General features: G+C 36.2%; 1 protein-coding gene across 5 annotated transcripts in view; it reads left to right on the top strand.

Annotated features, from left to right (window-relative positions):
• The window catches only part of Ptpn4 (protein tyrosine phosphatase non-receptor type 4), a 171,538-nt gene that overhangs the window by 83,420 nt on the left and 67,869 nt on the right, over positions 1 to 20,249 (top strand). For 3 of the 5 annotated variants that reach the window (XR_015001474.2, XM_085688356.2, XM_085688357.2), the window contains 7 exons: positions 1,916 to 1,958; positions 2,035 to 2,134; positions 6,081 to 6,125; positions 6,711 to 6,763; positions 7,101 to 7,221; positions 10,211 to 10,298; positions 17,976 to 18,064. Coding sequence is in view for 4 of the 5 variants with exons in the window: in XM_085688356.2 (XP_085544482.1) it covers positions 1,916 to 1,958; positions 2,035 to 2,134; positions 6,081 to 6,125; positions 6,711 to 6,763; positions 7,101 to 7,221; positions 10,211 to 10,298; positions 17,976 to 18,064 (539 nt within the window). In the remaining variant the exon portion in view is untranslated. The remainder of the gene's footprint in view (positions 1 to 1,915; positions 1,959 to 2,034; positions 2,135 to 6,080; positions 6,126 to 6,710; positions 6,764 to 7,100; positions 7,222 to 10,210; positions 10,299 to 17,975; positions 18,065 to 20,249) is intronic. The other 2 variants (XM_048443811.3, XM_085688358.2) reach the window with 1 other exon arrangement.

Here is a 20,249-nt window from a genome sequence, read left to right on the forward strand (position 1 = left end):
AGCTGCTTCTATCTCCTGCAGCTGTGACCTCCTTTCTCGAGTGAACTTCTAGAGTGGTCCTGGTACTGTGAGCTAAAACAAACACGTTCACCTTTAAGTAGCTTTTGTCAGGGTATTTTATCCCAACAATTAGAAATGAAACAAAGACATAATGACATACCAATGTCATTCATTAGAGTGACACTCATTTTAAAAAGTTTATGTTGTTGTGTACAGAGGTGTGGTGGCACATGCCTGTACTTGCACTTTGGAGGCTCTGGAGGGAGTTTATAAGTTCAAAGCAACATTCGTTTTAATTACTGAAACCCTGTCTCAAAAGCAGAGCCCAGCATAGCATTTATTTTGAATTTCTTTAATTATGATCTAGATTGGCTATCTTTATATATTTAAATGCCTTTTATTCCCTAGTTGTGAACTTACTGTCCATTGCCTATTTTTTTCTATTAATACTGGTCTTTCTTCTTTTTCTTTCTCCCCTTCCCCCCACAGGGTTTTGAACTCTCTGGCCTTGAACTCACAGAGATCTTCCTGCCTCTGCCTCTCAGTGCCAGGATTAAAGGCATGTGCCACCACCACCTGGCTCACTTTTTTTCTTATTGATGTAAAAGAGTTCTTTGTGGGTTGACTTGTTTGTTGAATTTTTTCATCTTTTTGTTTTTTACATTTACTTATTGTGTGTATGTATGTGGTAGTATGCAACTGTGTGTGTCACAGAACAGGTGTGGAGGCCAGAGGGCAAATTTTGAAAATCAAGTCCACCATCCGTAGGAGCTTAAATTTGGGTCATCAGGCTTAGCTTCCAATGCCATTCTATGCAAGTGAGCCATCTCGCCAGCCCAAACCTAATTTTTGTTTGTTTTCTTGATTAAATAATTCTTTTAAATGGATTCTGTCATTTAACAGCCCAACACTACATGTTATCAGTTTCTACCTTCACATTTTTTTAAGGATTTATTTATTATGTGTACAGCATTTACAGTAAGCTAGAAGAGGGCACCAGATCTCATTACAGATATTTGTGAGCCCGAAATGGTTTCGAGCCAACATGTGGTTGCTGGGAATTGAACTCAGGACCTCTGAAAGAGCAGCCAGTCCTCTTAACCTCTGATCTGTCTCTGCAGCCTCACCTTTACAGTTTTAATCAAAAACCTAAATCCTGTCTCACTGATGTCATTCATGAACATTATTAAGTTTCTCAATGCTTATTATAATATTATTTCTAAGCTATGTCATCTTCACACATTTAATTAAATATTTGTGTTTCTTTTTTTTTTCCTTTTTTTAAGGTTTTTTGAGACAGGTTTTCTCTGTATAATCACCTTTGCTAACCTGGAAGTCACTTTGTAGATCAGGCTAGCTTCAAACTCATGGAGATCTGCTTGCCTCTGCCTCCCAAGGGCAGGGATTAGAGGTGTGTGCCATCACACCCAGTGTATTTGTGTTTTTTATATCAGAGTATTTTAGTTTTAAGAAAAACTGTTCAAGGAAATCCCGCTTTGGGTATATTAATCTCACAATTAGATAAATCTCACATTAAGGTAAATGTAGTTTATGACTATGCTAATTTGCTGTGATACAGCACTGAGCAAAAGTAACTTGGGGACAAAGGGTTTTATTTATTTATTTTGTCTTACTCAAGGGACATGAAGGCAGGAGCCTAAACAGAAACACTGAAGGATCTTTGCTGACTTGCTTGCTCCCAGGCTCCTGCTGCACTGCCTTTCTAATGCAGCCCAGTCTCACCTGCCATGGGTGAATCTTCAGCATCACTAGCAATTATGAAGCAATATTGCTTCAAATTTAATTTTGCTTCTACCTAACCATCTTCCAAAATGAGGTCTTTAATTGGAACAGATATACAATAACTGATATGTTAGTTTCTCAAGGAAAAAAGAAATCTCTCTTTATTTTTCAGAGGTGGCTGGATCCAAACAAACCAATAAGGAAGCAGCTAAAGAGTGAGCATACTATTTACTTGATGTTTTGCAAATATTCCTTATAAAGATGATAGCCTAACATAATCTGATTAATTAGAGCTGTTTTTGTTAATTTTAGGAGGATCTCCTTACAGTTTGAATTTCAGAGTCAAATTCTTTGTAAGTGATCCCAACAAGTTACAAGAAGAATATACAAGGTGGGTTTATGGAATAGTTTCTTTTGAAAACATTGGCAAAGATTTAATATGAAAAATGCAAATAACTAGGCAAAAATAAATGACTATGCTGAAAACTTAAACTTCTAATTTATACTGAAGAGTTTATTAATTGTCCTACGGTAACCCTTTCCTCCCTTTTTGGATGACTGGGAGAGCTTTCAGGTTTTGAATACCCAGAGCCACCTCTTCAACCACAAGCAGCACTGCTGAAACTGAATGAGAATATGAGATGGCACTGGCTTATATCCAAGGCATGCTGCATATTGAGAGTTTTTGGTATATATGGTTTTTTCATCAAAAGCATATTCTAGGTTTTTCCTTTCTTTTTGTTGAGGAGAGCATAAGATTTCATATATATTAATATCATGTGAAGGATGATATTAACTTTTAATTCCAAAGAAAATGTTACAGTGATAAAGCACATTTGGGCCTCTCCATGCCCATCTGACTGCCCATTCTAAGTCTCAGCGTGTCACTTCTACTTGAGAATGATCTATAGCAGCATTTCAGCAGTGTTCTTGAGACCTAGGTAAAATGTTTAGGGTAGAAATAAGAGAAGTAATGACAGTCACTGTTAAAGTAAGCTGAATGATAACCTTGTGTGTTTGGTGAAATGCAGAATTAGTTATTTAAATGAAAAGAATTAGAATACTATACTTTCTGTACACTTCTCAGATATAAGAGTATTGGAGAGTGACTATCAGAATTATTGTAGTGTTGTGATAGAATGGAGCAGCAAAATAATAAATTGGTTGAATCAATCCTTGAATTTCTGTGGAGTTCTCAATACTTACCCAAGCTTTTAAAAAAAGGTCATCGTCCCTGAGAGTCTTTTCTGTTTGCAGATGTTACTTTTTTGATAATGAGGAGACACTAGAGTACAGGTGCTACATTAGACAGGTGGAACCATTGCAACAGTAATAGAATGTATGCTAATTTGCCTTGAAACACAAAGTTGTGTTTAATTTACCATTATAGCTTTGTTTTTGTTGTTGCTTTTCCTTCCTTAAAACCATATTTTATGTATCACAATACAGTTTACATACTAAATTTAGCAAATATGTTGTTTCTGTTAAATGTTTAAAATAATCTTATCATTATAAATAATTCTCAGGATACTAAAAGTTTACCTAATTTTACATGAATTGCAAGTTATATTGTATTAGTTATTTTTCTTATTGTTATGATTAAATACTTGTCAAGTAGAACTTAAGGGAAGAAGGGCTCATTTTGACTTGGAGTTTAGCATTGGTTACAGCCCATCACATCAGGGTAAGTATGTCAGCAGGAGCATGAAGCAACTGGTGTTATATTACATATATAACCCGAAAGCAGAGAGAGAACAGGAAGGGAACTGGGTTATCAAACCTCAAGGCCTGCTCCCAGTGACTAACTTCCTCTAGCAAGGTTCTTCCTCTTTAAGGCTCTACAACCTTCCACAACAGCACCACCAGCTGGGTACTAAGTGTTCAAACTCGAGCCTGTGGGAACATCTCACATTCATCTAATAGCTGGGTTCAAAATCTAATTCACACAGAAAACTGAATTTCCTATTAGAACCTATATGTGTGTTAATAGTATATAATGGAAACAATGAGGGTGTGTTTCGCTGTTAATTGAGTCAGAACTTGAAGATGAGTAAAATTGTGTAAACAGTTGGGAACTTGTGCTCAAGCTATCAGTGTAGAAGATTCTCTGTTTTTATTAGAAATAATGTTTAATTTCAATGCTCTTTAATCCTTATAAGTATTGCTGTTTGTAAATTGTGGTACATGACTACATTTTATTTAATCATCATAAGTATACAAAAGGGATTCTCTACCCTGATTAGTAATTTATAATTATTTGGGAGCACTTTAAACCACAGTAGTTGTCTATACCCTTAGATATTCTGGTGTAATGTCACTGACATAGCCCCTGAGTAAAGACATGTATAGTTCCTCAGGTAATTCTAGTATTATAGCAAGGGAGCCAGGGCTAAGCAGTACTTAGTGTGGGGCTGATGAAGATGGCTCAGTATTAAGAGCACATACTGTTCTTGCGGAGTACCCTACTTTGGTTCCCAGCACCATGTCAGGTGCCTCACAGCTTGCCTGTAACTCTACTTCCAGGGATTTAAGGGTACTCTTCTGGTCTCTGTGGGCTCATGTATTCATGTACACATTCCCACACACTGATGACAAATACATATAGACAAAGGTTTTCAATTTTGTTTTTATAGATTTTCTGTGTGTGTGTAATGTGCTTTCCTCTGTGTCAGTATGTTTCTTGTGCTTTATTGTGGGGGTGGTCTGTTTGTGTGTTTGTTTTGTCCTATTCTGTTTTGTGTGTTTGTTTTATATTAATTGTTATTGTTGCTATTTGGATGCCTATTTTATAATGAGAGAGAGAGAAAGGGTGTGTATTTGGGTGGGTGGGGAAGTGGAGAAGATCTGGGAGGAGTTGGGGGAGGGGAAATCATAATCAATAAATTATATGAAAACTTCTATTTTCAAAAAGAAAGAAAGAAAAAGAAATATTTTGCTGTGATGATCATCATTAGTATCAAGTGTCCCTTAGCCACAGCTGCTCACTCTTTGGGAGTAGTTTAGGTTTCACAAAAAAGAACGTTTCCTGGATCTCCTTGCTTGAGATAGCATTTTGAATTAGTGGGAAGAAAACCAATGGCATCAAAGTCTTGCATCATGATAAAATGTACTTCATTTTTGGCAAGTATCAGCATCATTAGAACTGAATTTTTTAAATTCCTAAAACTCCTGGCAAGTGATCTTATTTCCCTTACAAATGTAGAAATTAAGGCTTGCCCAAATTTTAGTAATTTGCCTGAAGTAATAGACTGCTTTAGAACTTAAATTCTAGTTTGTATTGAGAATTCCTTTTTTGTTAAATGAATATATAAGTGATCTTTGATAAGTATAATTTGTGTAGGATTTTAAAATTATATCAAATGCATATATTACCTTTAAATCACAACTATAAAACTCTTTTTGTACCAAAAACCTTTTAATTTTTTCTTCTTTTTAGTGATATTAGGCCTGTACATGGTAAGCACATACTCTGCCATTGACTTATGCCACCAATCCCATCTTTAGCTTTTGATTATGAAACTAAAAATATCTGATAAAATTGTGCTGTATTGAATTAAGTATATAATACCAGTTTGCGTTTTGACTTTTTAAAAGTTGAATGAAGCCCATAAACTTCCTGTTTAATGTTTGAAATCATGAAATTGTTTTTATACCAATTGAACACAGGTGATTTTGTCCGGGTATTGACTAGCTTGCCCTCTATCAGGGACAGAAGGACAGTGCCACTTTGTAGGCAGCCTCAGTAGCATGTCACAGTATACTATTGTTTGTGTTAAAGGAAGCTGATCGTGTAACCACTCTAATACTAGAGCAATAGCAGGAGAAGGAATTCAATTAATTTTCTGGTGAAAGAGCTTTCTTAACTCCAGTGGAAGTAGACAGTTGTTCTTCTACATTAATCATAATAACAAACTGATCTGCACATAGGCTTGTCCTTGTAATGGCTTCCTGTTTATACAGACAGGATTGCTTCCTTTCACTGTTTTCTGTGTGTGTTGTCTATTTCTATGTCAACTATGCTTCCAATTCTTCTTGCATGGACCAATCCTTAGACTGTTGCTCCCAAGTCTCCTTCCTGGTAGCAGAAATCTTAGAAGTCTTGAGTAGTTTTATAATTGAAACAAGATATTCAAAATGCAAAATTTTATGTATTAATGAATTTTAAAGACTTGTAGTCAAGCCTACTTCTGGTATTTTTTGCTAATGTATGCATATGCTGAGTTTATTTGCTAATGTGTAGACTACAAAAGGAAATATTTAAATATTTAGTTTCATTAATATGTGTATAATATATAAGAATTCAAATTGATTCTAATAAATATCTTTTTTTAAAAAAGGTATCAGTATTTTTTGCAAATTAAGCAAGACATTCTTACTGGAAGGTGAGCTATTTTTAATTTTTATTTTTACAGTATAAAAATACTTTAAATCAGCTGGGCAGTTGTGGCATATGCATTTAATCCCAGCACTCGGGAGGCAGAGGCAGGTGGATCTCTGTGAGTTCGAAGCCAGCCTGGTCTACAGAGAGAGTTCCCAGCCAAGTTCCAAAGCTACCCAGAGAAACCCTGTCTCACAAAACCAAAAAAGGAAAAACAATAAAAAACAAAAACAAAAATAACCTTTAAATTCTGTATTAAATAACTTATGATTGATTGCTGTAACACATTTTTTAAAATGGGTTTTTGTAGTATTAGTTCCTTTTATCAGACTTTTTAGGGGATTCTTTTGTTTGTCTTTTGAGACATTATCTTATTATGTAGCCTAGGTTGGCCTCAGACTGCCAGTCATCTCAAATTCGTAAGTGTTGAGATCATAGATGTATGCCACAAAGCCCAGCGTAACTAATTTAATTGTGATTAAAATTAGTGCATATGGAAATTTCCAGAATCAGTAGTATAATGTAAACTACAGTGCATTTGAAATTATATTCATCCTTGGATTATGTATTTTCTTTTTTGTCTTACTAGATTGTCCTGTCCTTATAATACTGCTGCCCTTTTAGCTTCATTTGCTGTTCAGTGTAAGTATCAGCTTACTTTTAAGTCAAGTAGCATGTGGTTTTGTAGTCTATATTGATAATACAATGCCTTTAAATACAGAAATTCTTTAGATGTGTAGAATGTAGAAACTGCTGAGGGAATGCAGTGAAATGTCCAGCTGATTAGCAAGTAATACTTTGATTCTTGAAACATTTTCTATATTGAGACCCAGAAGAATACATGATTTATTGCAACTTATTTAATGTTGTTATACTAGAAACATGCATTCCTTTCATAAGTATATATAAATTAATGACATTGTTGATTTGAGTACAATTAAAATATTTATGAAAAATGATATTTTCTTTTTCTTGTTAGCTGAACTTGGAGACTACAATCAGTCAGAAAATTTGCCAGGCTACCTCTCAGATTATTCTTTCATTCCCAGTCAACCTCAAGATTTTGAAAAAGAAATTACAAAGTTACATCAGCAGCATATGTAAGCATTTATTTAATATTCTGCTTATTTGGTAAGATTTATGGGCAGTCTTTCTAGAAAAAGAATTGTTTCACATCATTCTTAATTTTATTGTTGTGTTTATATAGTATAGAAATTTATATTACATATATTATAAAGAAATATATATATAAAATTTATACTAAAAGCATTTCATTGCTTATTACACAAAATATATGAGCCTTGCTTTAATTTCTTTATCAGCCATAAATTATATATAAATCGAGTCTATCTGCTTTTATATAACGTTGTCAGTTCTTTGAGAAGGAATTTTAGGTGGCTGGAGAAATAGCTCAATGGCTCAGAGTGCTTTGTTGCCCTTACAAAGGTTCCTAGTTTAGTTCCAAGCACTCAGATCAGGTGGCTCACAACAATGACAATTAACATCCAGCTCAAGGGATGTTAATGCCCTTTTTGGCCTCTGTGGACACCCATACTCACGTGCACATACCCATCCATAAGTATACATACATGTAATTAAAAATAAAATAAAGCTTTAATTTTAAAAACGAAAATTTTAGAGTAATGTATTTATAATATGCATAGCGATGGACTTGATAATTTTCTTAGTTTTTAGATATTTGAAAGATTTTGACTCTGTTTGGTAATGACTAAGGAGGAGAAAAGTACCAACCCATTGCAGTTCTTTTAATGTTCATTTAAAGGCAGTTGACTTGTTTCATTCACTGTAGTGTTCAACTTTGATTTTATTTTAGTCTTATCTTTTGTGACATTTGAAAAAGATTTATTTATTTATTTATGTGTATCAGTGTTCTGCCTGCATGTATGTCTATGGACCACGTGCCTTCCTGGTACCCAAGGAGTTCAGAAGGGAGTGTCAGAACCTCTGGTTCTGGCTGTGATCTGCCATGTATAGAATTGAATCTGGCTCTTCTTTAAGAGCAACAAATACTCTTCTGAGCTCAACTGCTGAGCCAACTCTTCAGCTCCTTGTGACATTTTTTCAAGAAGACATTTGTTTTTTTTTCAAGGCAACATCTTTGCGGTACCAGATTGTCCTGGAATTCACCGTGTATACCAGGCTGTCCTCAAACTCACAAAGAGATCAACCTGCCTCTGTCCCCAAAGTGTTGGGATTAAAGTTGTGTGCCATTACTACCTACCTGGCCTTAAGGATTGGTTTTGGAATTTTAAATTTTCCCTTTTAAAGTTCCTTAAATAAGGACAAGGCTTGTACTTTACACAAGCTAATTTGAAAAGCTGATTTTTCAGCTCTATAAACAAAAACAGAGTTAAGTTTAATTGGAAGGACTATTGTTGTTGAAGGGTCATTCATTTTGATCATGCATTGACCTTTTCAGTATCAGTGATGCAAAGGTTGATATCTTAGCTTTTATTATTCTTTGCTATATTGCCTGCTAACACCATATAACTAAGTTCATTAGAACTGGATATTAAATAGAGTAGACCTTTTTAAAAGACTGTATTTTAGAGTAATCCTGTAATTTTTGTTTTAAGAATCACTAGAAATGTTTTTTAAATATGAAACTTGGACCTTAGCCTCACTGTGGAATTGAACTTCTATGCATCTCAGATGAAAGACTATTTCTTCAGTCAGTATTATACTATCTGTTATATATATGTTTTGAAATATATAGTAAAAAGAAATAAATAGTTTAGAGGTTAAAGTAGAGAAATTGAAGACTACAGAAATTTAAAGACTAAAGAAATTTAAGGCTACAAGGTTGCTCTAAAAACCTCTTGATACTTGTATTTGTGTATTCTGTGACAGTGTCGCATGTTGAAACTCCCTGTAGGTTTTACGTGTGGCTATGGTGATAAACTGTTGTGAGAAAGATTTGAGAGTTATATCTGAAAGTTAAGAAGCTTTGTTAACAGCTATAAGATCAGTCAGAGGTTTTAAGACTTGCCTATTGTTTTTATTTTCTTTTCTGGCCTGTAATACTTTCCAATAGTTTCTTTCTAATTGCCACTGTCTCTAGAAATTATTTTTAATTAAAATATTTTATCACTTTACTCCTTTTCTTTCCTCCCTCTATTCCCTTCATTGCTCCTCTGACTCACTCTTAAATTGATATCTTTTTTCTTTATTATAGTTATATATAATACATAAATCTATTATGCACGCATAAACACACACACATATATATATACATATATAGGCATAAAATGTATGAGTACAGCTTGCTTCGTGTGGCCTGTGTGTATGTGATTTCAGGACTGACAAACCATTTGGTATTCGATAACCAATTAGACGGTTCTTCCCTGGAAAAGACTAATTTTTCCCTTCTTAGCAGGCATTAATTGTTTTTTGTGGATGAGACCTTATGAAATTTCCCCTTTCTCTGTTAGTGTGTCTTTTGATATCACCATCGTTCAGGTCTTGTTTAAGCAGCCATATTCTTGAAGTATCACAGGTGAAGCTTTTCTATTATTTCTAGGAAACAGAATCTCACAGGAGACTTCCTGGTTTGCTGGCTCTTGTAGTCTTTGCCCCCTCTTTCTCAATGTTCTCCTATTCTTAGGTTCAGGAGTTGTGTTATAGATGTATTTAGTGGGACTAGGTCCCCTATGACCTATTGTTTTTTCTGTATTATGACCTGTTACGGATTTTTTTTGATGGGCTCTGTTTACTGTAAAGAGAAGTTTCTTTGATGAAAGAATGAGAATTATACTTAACTGCAATAAAGAAAAATTTAAGGTTGTAGTGAGGAATTATAGTAGTCTAGTAAAAGGATGGTAGTAGGTTCTCTTTTAAGGTCATAACCTCATAAACCCCTGGACTCACAGTATTTTTATAGTTCTGGAAAATAAAGAAATTAATATGGTAAAAGGATGCCAGCGGAGTAAGTTAGATGTTACTACAAAAAACTAAAAGGAGTACTCCTACTTGGTGCTTAGTTAGATTCTTCATTTCTTTACATAATCTTTTTGTTATTTGACAATTTGTATTATGGATCTAGTTTTTGACCTGATGTTTTCTTTACAGTGGCTTATCTCCTGCAGAAGCAGAATTTAATTACCTAAACACAGCACGTACCTTAGAACTCTATGGAGTTGAATTCCACTATGCAAGGGTAAGTAAAGAAAAATTACTTAGATGTTGAGTTAGGCTTCATTCCTTAGTCTCAAAGATTTTAAAATCTTTTTGTCTGTGTATAGGGCTGGAGTAATTGAACCAGGGCCTTGTGTGTGTTGAGCAAGTACTCTTATTCTTACTTCCCAACTCCTCAAAATTTTAATTCTCTGAGAGAACTTGGTAACAGGATAATTTGTGTTTGCTGTTGACATAGTTGCAATAAAAATTTCCTCCCAATATAAATATTTTCAAAAAAGTTGGTGCACAAAGACTGTTCTTATATTTTCCAGGTGGTTGTTTATGTTGTAAAAACCATGTTTGTAGACTGTAAGGGGACAGTAGTTTTAGAATATGTGTTTTTTTTAAACATAAGGTTGCTTTAGGAAAGTACTTTTGTATAAATATTTGATAATCGTGATCATGCAAGATGCTGTCATATCACTGAAACTTTCATTCTTTAAGGTTTACAACACTGAGCTGGTCATTTTTTACTTGTAAAGCCCCAAATAAAGAATATCAATGTGTCATGTTTGTATTTGTCTGACATTTCTTTATTAAAGTGGCATTTCACAGTGTAATGTTTATCTTGTGTGAAACATTTTTCCTTTCAGAAGTTGTTACCCTTTTCCTGGTGTTTGTGAATGACTGTCCATCATATGTAGCTATATTTCTTTTTGTGAGTTATCAAGATTTAAATTCCTTTTAAGTACCTAAAGTACAACCATTTTCAGTAGAATTATAGTCATCAGTTGAGTCAGCAGTGGAGTTTTTATTGTTGAGGCTAATTAGGCTAGTATTAGGCGGAATGGGGAGGAAAGGGAAAAGCCTTGATTTTCCTTAGTACATTATTTTTTTTCAAAGTTTATTAAATTATGAAAGTTTCCATTTCCGCCCCTCCTCACAACACCTCCCCCTCTCCCCCTCCCTCTCTCCCCCTCCCCCTCCTCCTCCCTCTCCATCCCTAAGAGCAGTCAGGGATTCCAGCCCTGTGGGAAGTTCAAGTTCCTCCCCCCTCCTTCCAGGTCCCGGAAGGTGAGTATCCAAACAGACTGGATCCCAAAAATCCAGTAAATGCAGAGGAAACAAGTCCCAGTGTCATTGTCAGTGGCTTTTCAGAAAGGCTCCGGGCCAGCCACATTCAGAGAATCCGGCCACATTCAGAAAATCTGGTTGGATCACATGCTCGTTCAGTCCCAGTCCAACTGGCCTTGGTAAGCTCTCATTAGATCCGTTCCCTTGTATCAGAGGGTGATCGCACCCCTCGCGGTCCTGAGTTTTTTTCATGTTCTTCCTCCTTCTGCCCCTCATTTGGACCATGGAGGGCTCAGTCCGGTGCTCCAATGTGGGTCTCCGACTGTATCGCCATCCATCGTCAGATGAAGGATCTATGGTGATAAGCAAAATATTCATCAGTATGGTTATGGGCCAAGGCCGGTTCAGGCACCCTCTCCTCTGTCTAGAGAACAGTCTGGGGATCTCTCCTTGGTCCTGGGATCCCATTTATAATCAAGTCTCCTGTAAACCCTAAAATGACTCCCTTAGTTGAAATATATTCTTCCCTGATCTCATATCCATCCTTCCTCCCTCCCCCCATCCCAGTCCACCTAGCTTTCCCCATTCCTCCCCTACTCCCTTCTCTCTAACCCTCTCCCCTTCCAACAACCCTCCCACCCCCCCATGCACCCGAGGTTACCTGGGACTCTTGTCTATTTCCAATCTCCAGGCAGATAGCTACTTGATTTTCAACAGGTTCACCTTCTTATTTAGCTTCTCTAGGATCATGAATAATCGGCTCAAAGACCTTTAATTTTGGTTAGTATCCACATATGAGTGAATACATACCATATTCCTCTTTTTGGGTCTGGCTTACCTCACTCAGTAAAGCGTTTTCTATTTCCATCCATTTGCATGCAAAATTCAAGATGTCATTGTTTTTTACCGCTGAGTAGAACTCTAATGTGTATATGTTCCACACCTTTATTAACCATTCTTCTATTGAGGGGCACCTAGGTTGTTTCCAGGTTCTGGCTATTACAAATAGTGCTGCTATGAACATAGTTGAACAAATGCTTTTGTAGTATGATAGGGCATCTCTTGGGTATATTCCCAAGAGTGGAATTGCTGGGTCCTGAGGGAGATTGACTCCCAGTTTCCTGAGAAACCGCCACACTGATTTCCACAGTGGCTGCACAAGTTTGCATTCCCACCAACAATGGATGAGTGTTCCCCTCATTCCACATCCTCTCCAGCATAGGCTATCATTGGTGTTTTTGAGTTTAGCTATTCTGACAGGTGTAAGATGATATCTCAAAGTTGTTTTGATTTGCATTTCCCTGATCGCTAAGGAGGTTGAGCATGACCTTAAGTGCCTTTTGGCCATTCGGAGTTCATCTGTTGTGAATTCTCTGTTCAGTTCAGTACCCCATTTTTTAATTGGGTTAATCAGAGTTTTAGTGTCTAGTTTCTTGAGTTCTTTGTATATTTTGGAGATCAGACCTTTGTCTGATGAGGGGTTTGTGAAGATCTTCTCCCAGTCGGAAGGTAGCCTTTTGGTCCTTAGATACATTATTGAATTTACCTTGATACACAGACACATGGAGGTACAGAGTCCACTGCAGAAGTCCTTACTCAGAGTTCTGTCCTCTAGTGCTTTGTTTTTCAGGGCCTCACCCAATCAGGTCTGGAGCAGTGAACTCTACTTCTTATGTTTCAAGATCATATGTCTGTCTCACTTTTTAAAAGACCTGATGGTTTCCTCAAACGATTAATATCTTGTAATTCTTTAAGTGTCTCTTGAACTTCTTGCTCTTTTTAAAAAATAGCCCTTTATTTTCCTTGGGGCTTATTATTTTAGAGATTAGGTTTATTACATACTCTCATTGTATTTGTACAGCTAGATTTTGCTTTTTATTACAGGAAAGTTTGCAACTGATGTAACTACATTTTTTTAGACTAGTTTATGCTTTAAACTGGTGAGAAAAGGGAGTTTTACTCATTTGCAGTTTTCTAAGTGATTTTTATTCTGTAGAGATTCTTGGCCATTAAATGCAAAAAATATTAAACCTTAAAAAATTTAAATGCAAGGTTAACTAAATCTCGTATAACTCACTGTATTGTTATTTATTGATTTAATTAGCAATTTTCACTTGTTTAAACTGTTAGATGGTAAAAAGTTTCTGAGACAGTAGTAAATGTAGAGTGTCAGGTTAAAGGTATTTAAATTTTAAGTAGTTAGCTATTTAGGAACATGTTTTGTCCAAACCAAACAAAAACTGTTCCACATGGTGGCGTATCATATGTGCACTGTGAACTTGAGGTAAGATTCTTCATCCAGGCAAGCCTAAATATATAGTTATATATATTTATTATTTATATTATTTATATATTTATATTATATATTTATTTATAAAATTTTTTTTTTGTTTGCCTGCTTTTTCGAGACAGGGTTTCTCTGTGAAACAGACCTGCCTGACTATCCTGGAACAGGCATTGTAGACCAGGCTGGCCTTGAACTCACAGAGATCTGCCTGCCTCTACCTTCCAAGTGCTGGGACTGAGGGTGTGCACCACCACTGCCTGCCTCCAAAATATTTTTTAAAGGCTAAAAAGAGGCATTATGTCTTAGATGTGCATACTAAGACCTCAAAAGATCATTCAGTAAATATAATGGGAATTTTCCAAAAAGAGGAACACAGAAAGAAAACTGAAGTTTTAATTGAATATCATAGGCAAAAGTGTATTTGAAATAACAAGCAAGGGGAAATGTTTGCTCTCTGCTTTCAAGTGGTGCAAACTTATTTATTTCACACTTCAAGATTAAAATGTTTTAAGCCATCATTGTGTTGGGGATATTCTGTGCTTTCTACAAGATTCGCTCCAAGCATTATTTAGTACATAAAATAATTATTCCTGCCCTCATAAAACTCACAGGATAGGATCTTGTATTAACAGTTACGTCCATGAGACTGAGGGGAAAAGTACAGGATGTTGTGGGATTGTGTGGCAGCAGTATGTAAACGATATAGTAGCCCCTGGATGGTTCTAGTAGTATACTCACTTATGCTGAAAGAAGGGAGTGTGTCACGAGAGTGATTTTCTTCTTGTTACTGTAGAGCAGTCAGCACGAATGGAAGTTTGAAATCAAAAAGAGAACATGGCACATGTGAAAAAACACACAATTGCGAGAAGATTATATGAATGATAAGAATAGGGAATTGTAGACTAGGGAAAGTCAATGACAGTTTTTTTGGGGGTGGGGAGGGGTGTTGAGACAGGGTTTCTCTGTGTAGCCCTGGCTGTCCTGGAACTCATTCTATAGCCCAGGTTGGCCTCAAATTCAAAGAGATAGGACTGCCTCTGCCTCCCAAGTGCTGGGGTTAAAGATGTTTGCCATCATACCTGTCAGTCAATAGCAACTTTAAGGTAAAAAGAAACAGATCCTCCTACCCCCAGTCCCACCACCTGCAATAGGTGGGAGAACTAGCCTTGGGACATGAGAATGGGAGAGCTGATCCTGTCCCTCACCAAGTACAGCAGTCCAAGAGCGGGCGTTGCACCTTGCCTGGGCAAAAAGGTAGAGTTGGCCCTGGTGGTATGAGTGTGACTGAACTGCACTGAAGGGTGTGAGAGCAGGAGAAATGTCTACTCCATTGACTGAGCTAGCTGGAACAGATGGTGATGATGAGGGAAAGCTGGTGGGCTGACCAATCCATCTGCCACCCAGGCTCAGTACTAGGACTACAAGGCAGCCCACCCAGCATCCATCTCATCTATGATCTTTTGGAGCATGTAAAGGGGTCATACCTGCAAATCCAAAGCTACAGAATATCCATGGCATGAGACAACAAAAGGATATCCAAGAGGAGTCCCAATGAGAGCCCAGTGTGGAGGGTGTAGCAGAAGCCAGAGGCCTCAAACCAGACCAATGACTCTTTGCAATGAACACAGACTAAAAGATATATGACTCACTGGGCCACACTCCAGCTTCCACGCCAAGATTTTGTTTTTGTTCTTTTGTTTTTTGTTTGTTTTTACTTTTAAATTTTGTTTTTGTGTGGGAGGTTGCAAGGACAGAGTGCAGAAGTGAAGGGATAGGGAAATGAGTGGATCGGGATGCATGATGGAAATCATAGAATCTATAAAAAATTAAAAACTAAATAAATAAAAGTACCCCTACTAGGCAAAATTTTGTGTTAGAGCAATGATACATAAAAAGTTTCTTTTAATTTGCTGCTGATCTCCCTAAATCACAGATGTCAATTTTAAGGTTTATCCGATCATTGCAGTCTCAGAGAATATTGATTTCTAGTAGAATAGATATTTAAATAGAAATATATGCACATACTTTTTAAAATTAAAAGAAAGCAGAGAGAATTTGTGGGCATTCACAAAGGGTTGTTACTTTCCAGATAGTATGTAGTGTATGTTCATTCTTGGAGTTTTAGTAGTTACTTGACTTTGTATAACCACTCCCGGGCTTCTGTTGTGCCTTTGTAGTCAATTTTTTACTTACCTTATCCTGTCTCTTGCTAATCCTGTAGTTTTTATCTTTTCCAAAACTTTTTTTGTTTGTTTTTCGAGACAAGGTTTCTCTATCTAACAGTCCTAGTTGTCATGGAACTCACTCTGTAGACCAGACTGACTTCAAGCTCACAGTGATCTGCCTGTTTCTGCCTCCTGAGAACTGTTACTAAAGGCATTCACCTGGATCCAAAATGAGTTTTAAATGAGTTTGCCATTGACTTATACTGACAGAGATTAGGTATTTCAGATAAGTGTTTTAAGAGACAGATAAATATGAGAAATGTGTGGGTGTTAATTAAGGTTTTATTGAGAAGTTTATGATTTAGACTTCAACTTGGGTTGTTTTGATTAGGCAGAAAAACATAAGACTTGGAAGCAGCATTAATAAAACATGAAATTATGGTATCTCAAAATATAGCATCAAACTGAAGTGACCTGACTAGAATTGATATTTACTAGTTAAGAACAAGATAAAATGGAGTGTTATGGTTGTTTCAATGACTTCTATGCCAAACTGAAGAGCTAAGACATATATGTAAAGATTTTTTGGGAACTGTTCTTTCTACAGATGAGTTCAATGAACAGATGACAGAAAAAAACTCTACTCTTTATTATTTAGGTTCTGTTGGAAAAGAAAAAAAAATTACAGGTAGTAAGAAATGATATGAAGAAAAGAAAAAAGTATTAAAACTATGGTTTAAAGGATTTGTTTCACTAATGTGGTTTAGCTTCAGGGCAGATGTATTACAGGAAATAAATGTATGTTTGCTCTCAGGTTGTCTATAGACTATTTCAAGTGAAAAGGCAAAACTTTTCAAGATTGACAATTAAGAAAAATATTTAGAGACTTTTCATTCTCAATAACACAGAATAGTCCATTCAAATTGGGTTGTTATCTTAGAATTTCTATGGCTGCGAAGAGATATTACCATGGCAACCCTTTTAAATGAAAACCATTTAATTGTGGTGGTTTACATTTTTAGAGGGTTAATTCAACATAGTGTCTTTCAAGCAGATGTGGTGCTGGAGAAGAATTCTCCATTTTGATCTGAATGTAAAAGGAAGTGAATTTTCACACTGGGCATGGCTTGAACATTTGTGAGACCTCAACACTCACCCCCACAGTGACATAACAAAGCCACACCTTTCAATAGTGCCAGTCACTGTGAGGTTATGGGGATCCATTAATATTCAAACTGCCAATTATCATATGAAAACTCTGACACATTCTTCAAAATGTAATTTACATTTTCTTCTTTGTGATCTTTGAAACTCCCCAAGAATTGTCTATTTTGTTCTTCCAAGATGTTAATATATATTATTAGTTACTGGGTTTTCCATTGTATTATAGATATTTTGTTATAGATTGCCTTTTACCAAAAAGTCCTAGTCATAAGAGAAATCATTAGATTATTTGTACTTTAGGACAATGATTTTTTTCCTCCCCTTCCCTCCCCTTTTCTATCTCTATCTTTCACCTCTCCTTTCTTTTTCTTTCTTCTTTCTCTCTCCCCCTCTCTTTCTCTCTCCTCTCCTTTCTTTTTCTTTCTCTTCTCTCCTCCCTCCCTCCCTCTCTCTCTCTCTCTCTCTCTCTCCTCTCTCCTCTCTCTCTCTCTCTCTCTCTCTCTCTCTCTCTCTCTCTCTCTCTCTCTCTCTCTCTCTCTCTCTCTCTCTCTGTGGTATACAGGTCCTTACATATGTGTGGTGTACCTGAACATGTGTACATGTGCATATAGAGACCGAATTTGATGACAAGAATCATCCTTGATAACTGTTCTTTCTTATTCAGTTAGGCAGGATTAAACCCAGAGTTCCCTGATATGGCTAGTCTTGCTAGACAGTTTGCTCAGGGGATCACTTTTCTCCTTCCAAGGCTGGAATTAGAGATGGGCTGCCAAGGTCACATGGGATTCTAAGGATCAAACTCTGGTTCTCATGCTTGTGCAGCAAGTGCTTAACTGCTAAAGCGTCTCTCCAGCTTCTAGATTAGTAAATTTTAATACTGTCACATTTAAGCTTTTTGAAATTTGCCTTTTATTTGTTGGGTTTGTAGTTTAGTATAATTCAGTTTTGTGTTATCTTCACGATGTGTGTTTTAAAAAAATCTAATCCTGTTTTAATTATTTTAGATTGTCATGTGTTTATTTTGAAGGATCAAAGTAACAATGAAATCATGATTGGAGTGATGTCAGGAGGAATTCTGATTTACAAGAACAGGATGCGAATGAATACTTTTCCATGGTAAGAATTTCTACAAATAATTTTGCTTTTATCAAAATATTATCAAATATACTAATTCATATTAAATAACCTTTAAACTGTTTTAATCTAGTCAGCTTTCATGTGTGGTTCAATTTATACTTTACTTTGCTCACTGAAAATGAATCAAAAGATACCAAGATAATTTGTTTCAATATTGCTTCTTAAAAGTATTATTATATTTTCTTAGAGAATATACAAATATTATCATAAGAATGCTCACTTGGGGTTGATATAAGATCTGCACTTGCTGTTTTTATTTAAATGCATCCATTGACATGCCAGTTTATGAGCTGGAAGATGCATGGCTACTGAACCAACGATCCAGTACTGTGGTTGTTTAAATTAGTACAAGCAAAGCATGTGGCTTCCACAAAGGTTATACACTCATTTTTTCTTTGTCTTATCCTGCCATCTTCTGTTCGTTGTCCTTGCTCTCATTGTTCAAGATGAGCTACCACTATGATTTTTGATTTCTGTGTCTCAAAGCAAGGAAAAAGAGAAAACATGTTTCTTCTTAAGATGATAAATTAAGGATTATAAAAATCACTTTGATCATTAATAACCTTAATGTACTCAAGGTTATTCAAAGATTTTCCTCTTTTAAATAAAGTGAATTTAGGGAAAGAAGCAAATTCAAAATCAATACATTGTATCAATAGGTTTCTTTTGTATAGCTCCTAAAGGATTTGATCTTGTTTTTTCCCCCCAGTGTGTATTATTTTTAATAGGCTTCCACAATTAGTTACTTCAATAATACTTTGATAGAATAAAAATAGAAATATGATAGCTAATAGAAATAAATGTCTTAGGAAGCTCTCATAACTGCCTTTTCTTTTAAAAGCTCTAATGCCAGGATTTTTGTAATATATCACCTTTTTAAACATTGTATTACTGATGGAAATGCAATAAGATACACTAACTTTGGAAACTGGCAGTTTCTTTAAAATTAAAATCTATTAGGCAGTGCTCTGGAGGAACAAAGAAGAGGGTGGAAAGGAGGAGGGAGGAAGAAGAGAGAAAGAAATAGAATTTATTAGGTTATCTTACATGGTAGTCTTTACAGTGTCTATTTGCTTGTTCGAGTGGTTGGGAAGCCTAGAGTTCAGTCTGAAAAGTTCAGCTGTCTCAATCCAGTACTGAAAGCCTGGAAGTTCCCTGGAAAGTTGTTGCTATTGAGTCAGTATCAGAAGACTGAAGTTCTAGAATGTAATGTCAAGAAAGAATAAAAGGAGTAGCATCCGTGGATGAACTCGTTCAGAAAGAAACAGTAGAGGCAGGAGTACATCCTAAACCTCTTTATATCTGGTTGTTGGGGATGGATCTCAGCTAATCCTCTCCTGCAAACCCCTCACAGACACTCCTAGAGGTATGTCTCTTCTGTGATTCCAAAGCCAATTGTGATCATTAATCTTGTCAAGTTAATGGGAATAGAATTACCATGGAAACAAGCCTTTAGGCCTGTCTGTGAGGTGCTTTCACCATATGACTAATTTTGGTGGGAAGACCCTCTTAAGTGAGGGTGGCAGCATTCCATGAGCTGGGGCCATGAACTAAAAAAAAAAAACGAACACAAATACTAGCCTCATTAACTTGTGTTACCTAACTGCAGACTCAGTGTGATGAGCTGCCACCATGCCTTCTCTGTCGTGATGTACTGTAATTTCAAACTGTGAGCCAAAATAATCCTTTCTTTCCTTAAGTTACTTTTGTCATAACAACAAGAAAAATACTTAATACAGACAATTGATGCCAGCAATAAGGTTGTTGCTGTTTTGCTGTTTTAATACTGACTATGTGGTTCTTAAGCCTGTGGAACTAGTTTGTATGGGAAAGTGTAGAAGAATTTAGAGTTTTGGATTATAAAAACCCCAGAATTCTGTAAGCAGAACTTTAATGGGTCATTGTGGAAGGCCAGGATTGCCAGGATTCAGAGAATACTGGATAGTGGAGGCCTGGCTCATGAGGTGCCCCCCCCCCTTTTTTTCCCCAAGACAGGGTTTCTCTGTAGCTTTGGAGCCTGCTCTGTAATTAGCTCTTGTAGATCAGGCTGGCCTCGAACTCACAGAGATCCACCTGCCTATGCCTCCCGAGTGCTGGGATCAGAGGCATCAAAAGGCGTGCGCCACCACTGCCAGGCTTTTTTGGTTTTCTCCTTTCTTTCTTT

The sequence above is a fragment of the Myodes glareolus genome, chromosome 5 (assembly GCF_982192425.1).
Source record: "Myodes glareolus chromosome 5, mMyoGla1.1, whole genome shotgun sequence".
Taxonomy (NCBI): Eukaryota; Metazoa; Chordata; class Mammalia; order Rodentia; family Cricetidae; genus Myodes; species Myodes glareolus.